Raw genomic sequence first — 16,644 nt, forward strand, 5'->3', positions numbered from 1 at the left:
CAGAAGTTGGGCGGAACACTTTTCTAGGGGTTAACCTCTCTTTTAGGAAAGTTGTCCCGTGCTCAACTTCAACTGTAGAAGCACATTAATGACAGTTAGCAATTAAGGAAAGAAAATCAGATAGGAGAGAAATATTACAGTGGTCAGAGTGTACAATAACGTATTTGTACTAGATGTTCCAGATATCTGCGATATATTCTTACAAATCTGTCTTTTATGAGAATTTGTAGACATTGTTAATCTTAGTTTTTGTGTCGAGACTGTTAAATGTGCTTTAAATAAAGCTTGATATGATTTGATGAAACAGGGAACATTTTCATTGTAAAATCATATAGCCCTCGTCATACACGTATATTAATTACAAAGCATATAAACAAAAAAAACAGGTCATTAAATATAACATATGAGTATACATACAACTAATTTACAAAATACTGTTAACAACATTTGACCTGTTTAAAGGATCCAATAGGATGTCAAGGAAATACTACTTCAATGAAAACATTTCCTAATCAACAGTGTTGGATCCGTATTGGAACACAAATCTCCTTTTCATGTTGTACATGTGAACTATCAGATCCCAGCAGCTGTTCTGTAGTCCCTGTTGAAACTATGACGACAATGACAGTGTACTACAGCGTAAAGACATGCATATAGCTGCTTTATCTATATTTAAAATCTTGGGGCATAGAGCTGGGTACAGGTAGAGTGGGATGATGGGGAAATCGCAGCCTGGTGCATTGTGGGGTAGCGGGGTGGGGTAGCAGGCCGGCCCACCAGTCCTCCAGGCCAACACCGGAGCAGCTAATTGGCTCTCCTAAATATTTAATGACCGTACAAGCCGATTGGCTGTTTTAATTGTTCCAATTAAATAATTCAATAGCTGGCAGGGAGGGAATATTCAGCAGTCCATTAACTTCCAGTGTCTGACTCAATATATTGACCTCTGACCTATGACCTCTAATAGAGCAGGCCTCAACCCTGACCAACCTGTAACCCGACCACAGCAGAGGACACACAACATCATCGCCATCAACAAGACAAGTTTACTGCAATTATATAGAACCACAAAACCAGAAAAAAATAATAATAATCACAAAACAGAAGTTAACCAGGTTTGTTTATTCAACAGATTCCCTCCTGTAACCAAAAGAAACAGAGGATTTCCAGGGTGAGGTGTCAACTTCAACAAAAATACCAAACCCCCAAAAAACAGAAAAAACACAAAAAAGTGATTACAACCAAAATAAATATTTTTTCATCACTTTCCTTCCTGTAGCGAGGAAACTTCCTAACGAGTCAGTGACTGAACTGGAGAGCAACAGACTTTTCACACGGAGACAAAACCCTCCAATCAAAGCCAGTGTGTACGTGACCTCCTCTACACCCCTGGTGTAGCGTCAGGAAGTGTGTATGAGCTAACTGGAGGACCGGTCCTCCCAGATCTCCTTTCATGGATGTCCTTGAGCTGAGAACCGGGACGTCACACAGAGAGTAAAATCCCCTCAGCCTCACCACTCCGAGTCCATAAATTTCCCTCAGCCCGCGATGAGTTAAAAGATTTTGCCACGTTAGAACATTACAGAGAGAATTTATCTGATTATGGCAGTAATAATTACCCAGCTGTTTATTGCAGATAGAATAATAATTCATGCAGGCAACAGGCCGTGGTGGCAATGACACTCCGCATTTAGTAAATATGCAAACGGCTCCCTCCTAATTGCCCAGGCTCGCAGGATGCCCTTATTAAGCAGCACAACTTTAAGTGTCTTCCTGACAAGTGATAAATTGTTGTGTTGCACCAACTCTAGTCGCTTGAATTACAGTGGTGCCGAGAGGTCCTGACTTCATTAGGCTATGCAGGAGGGGACAGCTCCATGAAGATGGACACGCTAACATGGTGAACCCCGGCCAGGGGGAGAGAGGGAAGGAGGGAGAGAGAGAGAGAGAGAGAGAGTTGGGCGGTGCGGTTAATGAAATGACACAGATGGTATTGTACGGGGAGATCCGTCAGTGAGGAGCAGGAAGAAAGAGAGAGAGAGTGAGAAAGAGATGGTCCTCCCGTCGGGCCGTCTCCCGTCATTGGCATGCCAGGCCAGTCGACCTGCACTAAATGGGAGCCATTAGTAAAACTTTGAATAATTTATGCAGCGGACAGACAGAGGGGTGGAGGGATGGTGGGAGGGAGGGAGGGAGCGGCGGATTAAAAAGCGGACCTTTGCGGGGTGAGTGATCGGGCAGTGTGCGATCCGAGGGGCCCTGGCGAACACAGAAAGGATATTTTAAATAAACGTGGCGCTGCGTTAATTGATCGCGGCCCCAGAAGCACTAAATAAACAAGTGATTAACTGGCGAGAGGACGACCTCTCCATGGAGAGGAGCAGCCAGAGAGGAGGGGCTCAATGGCCGTGTGTGTGTGTGTGTGTGTCTCTCTGGGAATGATAGACAGGAGAACATTGAGATGGCAACATCCTCTTGACTCTCACCGACATCTCCCACCCTTACCCACAACCATCTCATCCACTCTTATCCCCTCTCACCCACAGCCAGTTTATCACAACACATAGTCTGCCTCCCAACAACCTATTTGGTCTATGAATCAGATCATATTTGGCCTATGAGTCCAGATAAATACTGGTAAATACCGAGGCTGAATATAGGGGAACAGACCTAACTGAAATCTCTACGTATTTGGCCATTTTGTGTGTCCTGTACCTTAAACGGGGAAGCAGGCTTCCAGGTTAAACGTCACAACGGTCATCTACCTGGTGTTTGTTTTACCCTCTCAACACCACAGAACCACTGTGTTTGAGGACTAACAAATGCTCATAAAGAAGACAGGTGACGTGTGGGTTGTCGTGCTAGAATCAAACAGAGAATGTAACCAGGTTCTACCATACCCATCATGTCCCTGGCTATCCCGCTGCACACATACAGTGTAACCTAGTACTGTAAGTCTGCTGTAGCTGTGCAGGTGTCTGCGGTGAAACAACTCAGAGGTGACAAACCTCATTACTTCTCACCGGGCCTGCCTACCTCTGGAGGGAGGGGGGAGTCAGTGATCCGACGAGCACTTAACAAATTTACATTTCATTTTAGCTGAAGCCTTAAGATATTTTTACCCCCCCACGAAAATATATTAGCGATATAAAAAAAAGTGACTTAAACGTACATTTTTTTGTATTTTTTTTTTTTTTACTGTATAAAATAAACGATGGCATCTTTTTCGGCCCCTGGAGCCTAGCATGTTTAATTAATGCCAGAGCTCTCGCTGTAAAAAAAAATATAAATATCACAGACACATTGTTTTATTTCGTCAAGTCGTTCGCTGGCCACCCAAGGCACTTCTGAATACTTTTTCTCCTCCTTCAGGTTACCGGTACACATGTATAGCGATCATACTCTCCGCCTCTAGATTAATCAGATCAATTCATCTCTGCCCAAGCACCCAGAGTGAATTCCTGTTAAGCATAAAGTCTGCTCCACGTTAACTAATAGGAGTCTTTTGGTGCCACGATACACATTAGCATAACACCCAGACCTTCTCAGACTTTCTTTCACACGGCAAAGGCTGGCCAATAGGACGAGTGATGTAGCACTCTGTAAAGAAAGCACATCTATTCCAATATCCTACAACTTGTCCTCCGAAATAAAAATACAAACTGGAATAATGAATACATAATTGGGTATGTACTGAATCGACTGAAAAAGGGATAGAGAACTCACCAGAGACATTTGTATAGTACAAAGCTAGATATTGACTATTTACCTCTGTTAATATCTCTGGTATGTTACCTACTATAGACAGATGGCTTCGATCACTCCTCTTAATGTACAGTACCTGATCTGTTTGTTTTTGCGGGCCAGTCCCTCCATGTATCTCTTGCGTGCGTAGTAGTTATGGCTGTATTTCCTCACGCAGTAACCTCTCCACCTCTGCTGTATCTGTAGGAGAAAAACACAGCGACACACATCTATAGTTAACTTAACAATCCACTAGTTAGATGAGATGGGACCAAACTGACAATTTTAGTGTCAACATCACTACAACAGTTGATCTTCAGATTTTATTTAATTTTTTTATGGTATAAAATACAACTTTATGCAAACTGGACTGGCAACACTTGCTTTAGAGGTCCCTTGCATTTATGTCAGTTTGACTTGACACACACACACACACACACACACACACACACACACACACACACAAGCGCACACACGCAAACACCCACACAGAACGAGTGCGCCCCTAAGCTGGGGCCAGTTCTCTAAACAGAGGGGAGCGGATGTCCTTCACTCTAATTAGAAGATTAAACAATAGCAGGTAAAAGAATTATCAGAAGAGGGGAGCCAGTAGAAAATAAATAAGACCAAAATGAGAATTGCGATTGATCCGCAGTCAATAGATCATTTTAAATAAAGTAATTGCCCGGCTCGCAACTCAAAGTTCTTGTTGACCTTTTTTGACTAGTGAAATCAATGATGAATATTGGCCGGGTTAAATCTAATCAAAAGTCTCGGGCCTCTTGTAAACACTGTTTTTCTATTAACGTGCTAATACATTAGCCTTTGCTAGAGCGACGACGATAAAGACATCGGAGGAAGAGGAATAAAAAGGACTAGAATAAAAATTGATTGAAAAGGAAGTGCCACAAGGGGATTCAGAGATGATTGTATCTTTTTTTTTTCTTCTGGTCAATGAGAGGCGGTGGGTGGAGATGTCCTTCACACACACACACACACACACACAAACTCAGTCTCTCTGTGTGTGTATCACACACAACATACTCCGCGTTGGTGCAAAGTTTACTCCACCTGTGTGTGCAGCTTTTTCACTGGGCCCTTTTTTTTTTAAATAGCGTCTACACTCCGGAACACCGAAACCGGTGGGCTGGACACACTACCCATGAAAATGTCACAACATTTTCAATGTAGATTATTCTAAAACAGCATCTCAGTAAAAATGATTGTACTACATTTACATTACATTTACGTCATTTAGCAGACGCTCTTATCCAGAGCGGTGCATTCACCTTATGATATCCACATGTTGGTGTTCCTTCTATACCCCTCTCATCAGTTGGTGGGCTGGTGATTCACTGCATTGATTTGACCAGGTTTAAACCCGACTTCATCGTGATATAAGAAGGTTGAGAAATACACAACTCAAATATGAGAGTCGCTGATATGGCCAGCAGTGTACAGTACATGTACAGTTTAAATCTTCCCACTTACAAATACAAATCGTGTAGTTACGTAAAAAAATAAAACCAAAACATTAGCACAAGGACCTATTTGTTTCATTTGAGGATAACATTTTGTATAATTTGAATGAAATGCTTAGGCCTTTCAAGACCCCCCAGCATTTTACAACAACCATTTTTACAATAATCCTTCCTTTTTTTATTTGATCAGATTTTGACATCCATTCAGATTCCTGAACATATAACATGTTTTACAGGAGTAATAAAGCAGGTCTATCCTGCTGCGAAGCTTCTGTTCTCCTCTAAGCGCCGACATTACCTTTAACCTTTGGCCCTGTGACCTCAGGCACTTGGTCAGACCCAGATGGCTGCACGTAACATGAGCCTGACTAAAACACTGGGCCTGGACTTCTTTATTTGTTTGGATAACTGTCTGTCATAAAACTTTTCCTCAAATTTCAGTGGTTTCAGAGAATGTCCAAACAACTCACTGGTAATATGCCCTTCTTCAATAAAGCATAGAATTTTGTGGGCTTATAAAAAAATATTAAAAAATTTCACTTGGGGTGGAAAAGAGCGGCTATATGGAATTGTAAAATATAAGGTTTCGATGCGATATCCTCGCATAAAAGTGCCAAAGCATCACTCAAATGCAAAGGCTTTTGATTTATAGGTTGTGTGGAAGGAGTTGTTAAACTGGTCAAATGGGACTTATGACGATATGGGCCGTGACAGAGAGATCTGCTCTAGAGGAAAAGCCAGCAGAAAAGTTTTTAAATCAGATATTTGTCACAGCTTAGCTTAAAATGCTAATAATAAGGCTACACATGCTAACTTCTCTCCTGACTGGTTTAGCATAACTGAGTACAACTATTCCATTTAGTTTCAACATAAATGCCTATGCAAAAGGGTATAATATAATTTCAGGGATTTTTCTGCCATTGAAATCCTTGGGCCTAAGTGTTTTTTCGGGTCGCCCAAGTCCAAACAGTGTTAATTCATTTTTGGGATGGAAAAATTGTAAAGCTTGGGTGTCGTACTGGAGGAATCAAATGCAGGAAGCAGCGATACAGGGTAGTGGCTTTAATAAGCACAACGGCTAAAACACAAGCCTTCCCAAAACAGCGATCAAAGAGCACAACAAAACAAGATGCCCCAAACACAGGGGACAAAACACTGTTGGCGCAAACACACGCACTACTGCAAAATACATTTACATTTACATTTTAGCAGACACTCTTATCCAGAGCGACTTACAGTAGTGAAAGCATACATTTCATTTCATGCATTTAAAAAATATATAAAAAAATTGTACTGGCCCCCCGTGGGAATCGAACCCACTACCCTGGCGTTGCACACACCATGCTGGCGTTGCAAACACCATGCTCTACCAACTGAGCCACAGGGAAGGCCACAGGGAAGACCTCAGAGTGACAAAATCAGAGTGACACCAAGCAAAGCAAACAAAGCAAACAGAGAAACAATCCCGCACAAAGAGCAGGGGGGCCTGCTAGCTAATAAAGCCCGCTAATCAGCCCAACTAGGAACAGGTGCACCTAATAACGAAAAGAAGGGAAAACAAGAAGGGAATCAGTGGCAGCTAGTAGGCCGGTGACGACGACCGCCGAGCGCCACCCGAGCAGGAGGGGGCGCCGCCTTCGGTAGGAGTCGTGACAAAAATGCTTTCAACATTACTTTGTATGTGGTTTCAGTCGTTTAAGTTATGTAGAAAAGATAATGGACCTATATGTTTTTTAATAATATAATCTTTGATAACTAACAATTACCAAAATAAAAGATAGACAGTCAGGGACAATTGAAAATTCCAAAAACAATGAATTTAGCAGTATAGATTTTCTTATTATGTTTGGAAATTATCTTTAAAACCTCAACATTTTCCCTCAGCTGCATGGCAAAATGTGTAGAATTGCAGGAAATTTGCTTTAAAACTGCTCAAATTTGTCTCAGCTTAATGGTAGACTCAGCGAAATGACGTTGCCACGAGCAGCACCGCAGATATTGAAATGAGTGAGATGCAAGACTTCGCTCCGATACAGTCACGCAGTATCTGTGTTTGTGCACAGTTCGCTTCATGCTGTTCACAGCGTGGTAACCAGGGCACCAAAACAGCAGAGAAGTTAAGCCTCGCGCTTCAACGCTCTTAGTTGTTTGCGTAAATTGACCCACTATACCGTTTACTTTCTGCATCTACGTCAAAATCGCGGAGTCTACCTTTAATAGAGAAATGTGTCGATTTGCAGTGAATCGGCTCAAAAATGCTAAGATGTCGCTACACCGCTAAGACGGAGGTGTGCAAAATGTTCTCTAAGATTCAGCAGCGCCGACCGCGTCCCCTGCCACACCCCTGCCGCACCCACCACCTAAGACCCGTTTTGATCCGGAAAAAGACCTGAATTTAATTTAAATAAGATTGTCTGATCAAAACTGCATATTTGTCACAGTATCTAACGAAGGTGGCGCCCCTCCTCGGTCGGGCGGCGCTCGGCGGTCGTCGTCGCCGGCCTATTAGCTGCCACCGATCGTTGTTTCTGTGTCTTTTGGTTTTGTCTGTCTATCCCGCACCTGTTTTGTGTTTGTCATTAGTGGGGGGTTATTTAGTGTGTATTTTCAGTTGGGGTTCTCGTGCGGGATTGTTTATTGTCCACTCAGGACAGTTGCGAGTGTAAGCGGTTATTGTCCATTATATTGCCGGGCTGCGCCCCGTGCGCTTTTTTTTCAGTGCGCTTATTTTGGGAATGTGTTTTCCCCTGGCGGACTTCGCCACGCGCCCTGTGCCCTACGGCTATTGCGTTTGCTATTATTATTAAAACACAGTTGCTCCGGCCCTCTGTATCCTGCTCCTGATTCCACATCTCCACTGGTCCTAGACAGCCGTGACAATATTAAAATCTAGACTAAATGTAATAAGAATTTTGCCCATCCAATGCAAAATAATACTGATAACATTCCATTACAATCAATTCCTGTATGGTATATAGGTAGAATTATCCAGGATATGTAGTATTTCTACTGTGCCCCCCCACATAGGGACAGAGACACTGGTGGTGAAATGAAACAGCACTGCAGAACTACTCGTGGGGATCCCATTGTGAGACCAGGGGACACTCCATTTGCTAAAACAGACAGTGTGATATTTACCCTGACGGACATCTCGTGGTAGAAATTCATCTTCATGATAAAATATGCGGCCTGTGAACAAAAGGAGAGACAGCGTTACATCTCTGTCGCCTTATCCAGCCTCTCTGATCTGTCCTGAGCAGCCCGGAGATAAAGAAGTCTTTATACCTTATACATAATAAGTCTCATAGACACCACGGAGAGAGAGAGAGAGAGGGAGGGAAAGAGAGAGAGAGAGGGAGGGAAAGAGTGTGTGTGTGTCGAGGGAGAGGGAGGTATAAGTCAGACTTTGTATTGAGGGGACGGGGCTCCTCTCTTAATACATAATGCAGACAAGGCCAAGAAAATCTATGGTAGTCAAGCTGAGAGCTAATGGAGATGTATGATGGCCCAGTGCTCTCCGCTGGGTTTGATAACCAATGACGCTCCAGCCAGGATAGACTAACAAAGGCCAGAATATTCACACGGCTCGCCTCACGCCTCATTTCGCTGTGCCCAGACCACTGGGGGCACATATACAGGAGCAAACTTAAGAGAACTATATAAAAGGAATTCATATCTCAAACATGTCTCTTTTTAATAACGACATAAGAAAGAGGGAACGCTCAGGGAGGAAGACAAAGACGTGAAAGACGAGAGGAAGTTTGGCCTTAATGCGGAGATGAGAGTTCAGAGGGAAAAATAAGGGTGTTGGTTTTGAGTCATGTATAATAATGCAAGTTAAACTCTGCAAAGTCTGAACTCTGAAGTCATAAAACATTGTTTTGGTCATTTTGAGAGATTCAATGAGTTCTGTTTTATTTTTCAGACACTGTGTGTGTCTGGTGACATGTCCTTTACCTAACATTAAATCAGGGTTGATCCCCAGATTCCAGCTCGTGAAAGCTTCCCAAATGTGCCTGGCAGTTATGCTTTACAAAACAGTCAATTTAGGAGGTGATAAATAGCTGTTGTGATTTGTTTACAAAACTCAATCCAGAGAAAATTATTTGTGAGAGCAGTGGGGATTGGATTTTGTATCAACAATCTGTTCAATTAAGAAGCAGTTGGGAGGCAATCTAAACTCTTCCACCATCCCCCCCCTTTACTCCTTTACTCTCTCGTTTATGCATTCCAGAAGCGATGGTGCTGCAATTCCATACCATATGACTTCGTATTCCTAAGTGCTCATTTCCAAATGTGTAATAGGTGAATTATATGTCTTCGGGTCAGAGTTGCGGCTTCTGAATATAGCAATTGAATTTTAATGTATGCTATCATAACATAATCAATATATCCGTAGCATTTCAGCGGCTAACGTACCTTCACCATTTGTCTGAAATGTGCCCTTGCTGTGAATCCTCGCCATATCTTCTGAATAATGGTGGCCTTCCTGTGTAGGTGACTGGGAGAAATGGTCACGAAAACATATGCTTTTACAAAGAAGAAATATTAAGAGATTCATTTATTGGTATAAGACAATATGGGATATACTATGTACAGTATGTGGACTAGTATTTCGATTTGCCGATAATCTGCAGAAAAAAGGAAAGGGAAAGAAATATGTAAAAATCAGGTTTTTTTGGTTGAGTTGAAAGGTCACGATAAGAAATAGTCCACCCCCCTGCACACAGGACAATGCACAGCAACCTTTACTTAAGGCTTTTCAATTATGTCCAGCGATCATGGCTCCCAGTGCAAGCGGACATTTGTATTCATCATCAAACATACTCTAAATACAAGTCTACTGCGATTCCAGCCTCAACGAGGCCATCAATTTCCAAAAGGCCATTTATATGCCCAGAAAATCAATGCTTATAGGGGGGATATGGTAACCCAGGAGTTGCACTTAAGAAGCTCAAAATGTGGCTAATTAGCCACTTAACACATTGATCAATTAACTAAAGTAATCTGAATTAACCTGCAGTCTGGAAGTTTGTCAGCTGACCCTGCAAAATGGTGTTAGGGTCACAGTACAAGGCAGAGAGTGAAATAGGCCTTTATTTCCCTCAGCCATTTGCACAGCTCTCTTAACACCAAGAGGGGGTCATTTCATACTGTAAAGTGATAATTTAGGTTTTGGGGGGTGGTCTTTTTCAGGGTAACGCGGCTGAAGGTTAAATTTTTATTTGGAGTGAAGAAAAGGTGTAGTGTTTTGATAAAGAATACTACAAATGAGGTGTATTCATTCTTTGAAATTGCATGCATGGTAATATGTTTATTTTAGAGATGAAATTAGGAGTTTGTTATAATTATTGTTACATTGTCAAAGTTAATTTATGTACCAATAAAACCCTTTTGCAACAAAATGAGCTATTTTAAACTCCCACACACATCTCTCACCTGAGGTAGGCCCGCACCTGACATCCCCTGAACAAACTCTGTATTTGGATGGCTGCTTCGTTCTCTCTCTGTCTGTTCTCCTCGGCTATCCTACAGACTCACGCCAACACAGCAAATGCAGAAATGTACGATTCAACCAAGTCAGATGTTTGTTCATCATACTATAAAAGGCATCCGTTGTTGTTGTTAGCAGAGCTGCCTAACTAGCTAGATACCGGTACAGTAACTAGCTAACGTAAGCTAGCTGCAGTAGCTATTTTTTGTTTTTCTCTGAAGTTAAAACAGTTATGCCAGGTACCGTTAGAAATAGTTCGCCGTGTGACAGTGTGTAGGTTACACGTGAAATGTGCATGATGCAACAGCTGCATTAACGCTACCTGTTCCTGGTGAAATATTCTTCTTTAATTCGTTCAATCTCATTCTTCAACCTGACCAACCGAGCCATGCTCTCCGGACCAAGACACAAGAGTTGACATGTTTCCCTGACAACGAGAGAGACAACCGTTTCCTTATTCATTTGCGCGTCTCTTATTGGTGGGAAAGTCGTGGGCACCGGGCGTTTGTCGAAATGTTTTTCTCTTCTCGTCAGAAAGTCAACTTGTAAAGGTAGTTCGGCCGTTGTTTGGCTGAATAAGCACAGGATACAATTTTTTTTTGTGGACCAGTGAATTACTAGAGGACGCTGTTGTGTGTGCATTTATTTTTACACCCTTGCATATTTGCTCAGTCTTGTAGCCTAGCGAATTGTATCAGATGGGGGAAATGCGTTTGAATGTTATATGAAAATTATAGTTATCTATTATCTGAATATTGCACGCATTGTGTAGGTTACCTATGTTTTTCAAATCATGTGTTTTATCAATTATATTTACAGCAAGAAAAATGAAGGTAAATTGATGGATTATGTATTGTATCTGACTGAAATTACTAACATAGTACTATACTATTGTAATACCTATATTTACCTGCTGTGAGAAAGTAACATGTCACACGTTAAAGGAAGGTGCTGGACAACATATTTTAGATGAAGTCAGGTGTTTTATTTAGGTCTACAGCGAGGTGATAGCGGTAGGCAGTTCAATTTACATTTTACAAAATGGATCCAGAAAAATAAGATGCATACAGCTAGAATATAATCTTTCTAGCAAAACACTCTTTAGTGAACTTCAGCTCTTTGCCATTGAGCTGCCTGCCTCACAACAAGCATTTAGGCCAACACTGAAAATGGAGGACAGCAGGTAGGTACGAAGTCATACTTATTCTGTGTTCTCTACAGTCTCAGTGTTCTGACGGTTTTCAATAACCACATCGAGCCACTGAACATCTACCTCTGTGGAGAGCACCTCTTCTTGGTCACATTCCCCTTCTCTCTCTCTCTCTCTCTCTCTCTCTCTCTCTCTCTGCTCTCTCTGCTCTCTCTGCTCTCTCTCTCTCTCTCTCGCTCTCTCTCCCTCTCTCTCTCTCTGCTCTCTCTCCCTCGTTTAAAATGCTGACAGATCCCAGGATGCAGAATGTCGGAGTGACGATTGATCTGTCAGTGCTCACCAACTCTCAGCCTGCTCCATCCCGACGTTATCGCCCCTCATCGCAGAGTTATCAGTTTATTCTTCCCCCTTTCCATCCCTCCCTCCCCTCTTTCCCCTCTATCCACACGTCAAATATTCTGCCTTGGCAATAGAGGCAAGGTGTCCATCCGCCAGCTTCCTCCCTCACTCCCTCCCTCCCTTCGTGCAATACAGATAACCAGCGAGGACGGGCTCAGCAAGCGGAAAGACGCAGGCCAATTTGCTGTCCCTCCACTGCGGTGCTGGCCGGTAGAGTTATGGGGAGAAGGGTGACCCCATGGCAGCCAGGCCCATCCATCGGGGGCTGCAGTGGGCTGGCCACCCTGGTAATTGCCCTGGAAGTGTTGTTTTGACAAGGCAGACGGGTGTAAGCCATCACTCCTGGCGCACGTTGATGAGGTGTCACCTGGAGAGGCTGTGGAGAGGCAGGCTGTTTACACGGCGCCAGGTGACCCACTTCTGCCCAGATTGAGACCGCCGGAGACGCAGACACACACCTCAACACCTCCCCAAACAGTGTGAATACAGCCATGTGCCCAATTACACACAGGCACACATATCTTTATATACTATATTGTTCTAACGGTATACAATTATTTTTCATATAACTTATCAACTAACCCATATACATTTTATTTTGCCTGTTGTGCCGTAGGCCTGCATTAGGCCTGTGTGTGTAAGCCGTGGTCTTTACTGAGGTAAGGCAGATGAAATAGCCAGCTCCAGGCTAGGGCCACATTGTGCATGTCATTTACCAATCCTCTGGTCACCTCTCACAGCCAGAACACTCATCCTAACACTCATCCTCCTTCCTGCCCATTGTCTCTTAATGAGGGCCACAAGGGCTGGGGCCAGGGCTGCTCATATAGCTGGTAAACACATGCAGGCACACACACACGTGCACGCATTCTCATATGCACCCACGCACAGACAGACACGGCGCACACACACTGTCTGTCTGCAGACTGTGTGTGTGTGTGTGTGTGTGTTCCAGGGGGCTTGGGGTGTGGTGGATGGAGTGCTCTCTCCAGGACCAGACTACCATTATTAAACATCTGCCTGCAGCACATTAATCCATGTGGCTAGGCATCCCTCACATCCCAGGGATCACCTAATTGAAATCCATTATGACTTTTTTTAATACCTCTAGTTTTCCATTCTTTCCCAATGCTTTTAGACCAATTTGAACCTCTCTCTCTCTCTCTCTCTCTGTATCTCTCTCGCTCTCTCTTTCTCTCATCCCTCCCTTCAACTCACCCTAATATCCTACTAATGGATAAAAAGTGTGATTTTGCCGGCGGAGTAAAAGAAAAATGATATCTTTATTAGCTCACTATTGCCCATAGAGGAGGTGGGAGGGGGTAATGAATTGGGCATTGTTTAAAATAGTTTAATGTAGGGGTGTTCTATCATTATTTGTGGCGGAGTGCGTGCAGACAGGGGTGATCTGTTAAGATGGCCGCCACCATGCAGGTCCGATGATGATCCTCAGTGTGTTTGTGTGTGTGTGTGTGTGTGTGTGTCCCACTCAGAAGGACATTCGCTGCTGCCGGCCCCACCGTCACAGCGGGAAATTCATCACCGCACACACACACACAATTATTTCTCTGCCTCCTCCCCACTCGTGAACACCCCATCATCATCCAAGTGACTCTAGACATTTTCCCCCTCCCTCCCTCCCTCCCTCCCTCCCTTTTATTTTTCTTGGTAGCAATAATAGGAGATCGGGGGATCCTGCATTTGATGTCCGCAAAAAAATGCTCAGTCGGCTTCTGATTGAGGTTTCCCCGAGCTGAGGGGTCATACTGTATCACTGTGTCACTCACTGTATCCCTGTGTCACTCACTGTATGACTGTGTCACTCACTGTATTACTGTGTCACTCACAGAGGATAGCAGAGGGGAGGAGAGACGCAGGACTGCTGTCTGAGTCTCCCTCCAGTCTCCACTGACCCTCTATCCCCCCTCATCCTCCCCTCCCTCTCTCTCTTCATCACAAGCAGACTGGCTTTATGTGGCCAAAATAATACCCTGGGTGGTTAATGGAAAAGAGATATTTGCGCGGCCTGACTCCGCAGCGGACCGAAGAGAAAATGAATAATCTTATCCTGCTCTGATCACCACCGGGCTTATAGCTTCCATCTGAGCCACCGCTGCCTGCCTTCCCTCTATATCATTTTATGATTCAGAAATCAATTGTTCTATCTTTTGATATTTTCTCTCTGTCTGTTCCTTCCACTCCCCTCTCTCATGCTGTCTATCTGCCTCCCTCTCTCTGCCCTCTCCCTCTCTGCTCTCTCTCTCTCTGCTCTCTCTCTATCTGCTTTCTCTCTATCTCTCTCTCTCTGCTCTCTCTCTATCTCTCTCTAACTGCTCTCTATCTCTATCTCTCTCTCTCTGCTTTCTCTCTGCTTTCTCTCTCTCTCTCTCTCTCTGCTCTCTCTCTATCTTTCTCTCTCTGCTCTCTCTCTCTCTCTCTCTGTAATGGCAGGGTGTCTGTATTAGAGCAGTAAATGCCGGGACCGGAACAAAGGCTGCAACACAGACAACAAAACAACAATAACAGTAGCCAGTCTACATGGCTACAGGGTTACGTGTCTCCCTCTTTTCTCTTCCCCTCTTTTCCATCCCTTCATCCATCCATCCACAATGTAGCCGTGGCAGGCGGTTGGATCTGTCGTGGCAGCCCTCCATTTCTCTCTGCCAGGACTAATTGGGGATCATGGCAGCGACGACCATAGACCTGTGTGTGTGTGTGTGTGTGTGTGTGTGTGTGTGTGTGTGTGTGTGTGTGCGTGTTCGTGTGCCACCGCCCTGTCAGGTGAGGGGTTGGACGTCCTCTAGCGTAGCTGGGAAAGCTAATCATAACCGCGGTGCAGAGATTAATGAAGTCATGAGCAATCAGAACTGACACACACACAAACAGGTTTGCATACATTCACTCAAACACATACACACTGGCCTGTCTGTCTTCCTCTCTTGTTAGCTTGCTAAGAGAGAGCTGTTTGTCCATCAGTGTGTGTGTGTGTGTGTGTGTGTCACATCACTTCTAATTCAATTTTCCTTAGATTGGCTTTATTTTATGTTATAATGTCAAATTCTGTAATCTCAGATTCTTTTCTCCAGTAACAGCAAAGCATTTTGAACTGGTGTGTATTAGCAGTGCTCAGAGCAGTATGGTGTATTAGCAGTTCATTTCCTGAAACAGACTATAATTGCTGGGAATTGAACCTAATCTATGCGATCCCCAGTCAGCACTGCAATCCATCTTTTACGGCACAGAGAGAGAGTGTGTGTGTGTGTGTGTCTATATTTCAAAGCGGAGGTTTGGTTCCTCGTAAAGACCTTGACCCTTGCCCTCTCTAGGCCTCTGTGGATATGGTTCAGCCATGAGGTACCTAGGCCCCTGATCCCATTTCTGTGTGTGTGTGTGTGTGTGTGTGTGTGTGTGTGTGTGTGTGTGTGTGTGTGTGTGTGTGTGTGTGTGTGTGTGTGTGTGTGTATATGTGTTTTCAAGTGTGTGTAGGTGAGTGTATCTTTACCTCACCAGCGTTGTTGCCCCAGAATATGTCTGTGATTGTTTTATCATGTGTAATATGTGTGCAGGTGTTTGCCCCAGCGTATTTCCCTGCTCGAGCACCTTCCAGAGAATTTGTCGTTCTGTCCATCCCTCTCTGCTTTCCCTGATTCTCTCTCTCTCTCCCTCCCCCTTTCCCCCTCGCTCTCCCTCCGTCCGTCCCCCTCCTTCCCACCCTCCGCCCTCCCTCTCTGCTTTCCTCCCTCCCTCCCTCCCTCCGCTGGCCTGTAGGGAGTCTATTGCCCCTGATAGATTAGCTTTCTCAACCCCAATCACACCAGGCAGGCCTAACTAACACACACAGCATAAAACACCATTACCAGGGAAAACTTCTCCAATCTAACTATCAAATCAACTCAAATAAAGTCACACAGTCACACTGCATAGCCCTTTCTGTTTCTGTAGGGAGGTTATTTGCTTCCTATTTTTGGTGCTAAGGGGGTTTCTGTCCGCTGCCCTGGCCAAACAGTTTGTCATTATTTACCGTACGTTTTGCTTTAGAGAGCTCTGGGTTTCTCCATATTAGGCCAATGTGGCAGTGTTTTTTGTCCTTTAATAATGGGTCTAGGTCTGGGGGACCCCTGGTCTTAATGTAATGGGCAATTCCTCCCATGAATGGCCATTACGAGATCCTCCATTGAGCATGCTTAGTTTAGTGCAGGAGTAGGCTTATTCATCTGGGTTCGGGAAACCAGTCCTAAATGTTTTGCTCCTCTCTTGCTCTCTTTCTGTGGGTTATACCTGGATTATTTGTCATCTAGAAGGATTCTGTATGGTATGTCCTGTTCAAAATCGCTCTACTCCTCTCTACAAAGCAAGGATCCTCTCTGAAATCCACG

At 43.9% G+C, this 16,644-nt stretch overlaps 1 protein-coding gene across 1 annotated transcript in view; it reads right to left on the bottom strand.

Annotated features, from left to right (window-relative positions):
- The window catches only part of spata17 (spermatogenesis associated 17), a 61,020-nt gene extending 49,810 nt beyond the window's left edge, over positions 1-11,210 (bottom strand). Inside the window, exons 1-5 of the mRNA XM_014210262.2 lie at positions 11,042-11,210; positions 10,665-10,754; positions 9,645-9,726; positions 8,364-8,414; positions 3,842-3,945 (exon numbers count right to left, since the gene is read on the bottom strand). Coding sequence (XP_014065737.1) covers positions 3,842-3,945; positions 8,364-8,414; positions 9,645-9,726; positions 10,665-10,754; positions 11,042-11,181 — 467 coding nt within the window. The 5' untranslated portion in view covers positions 11,182-11,210. The remainder of the gene's footprint in view (positions 1-3,841; positions 3,946-8,363; positions 8,415-9,644; positions 9,727-10,664; positions 10,755-11,041) is intronic.
- Between the last annotated feature and the right edge of the window lie 5,434 nt (positions 11,211-16,644).

The sequence above is a fragment of the Salmo salar genome, chromosome ssa09, assembly GCF_905237065.1.
Source record: "Salmo salar chromosome ssa09, Ssal_v3.1, whole genome shotgun sequence".
In the NCBI taxonomy this organism is placed as follows: domain Eukaryota; kingdom Metazoa; phylum Chordata; class Actinopteri; order Salmoniformes; family Salmonidae; genus Salmo; species Salmo salar.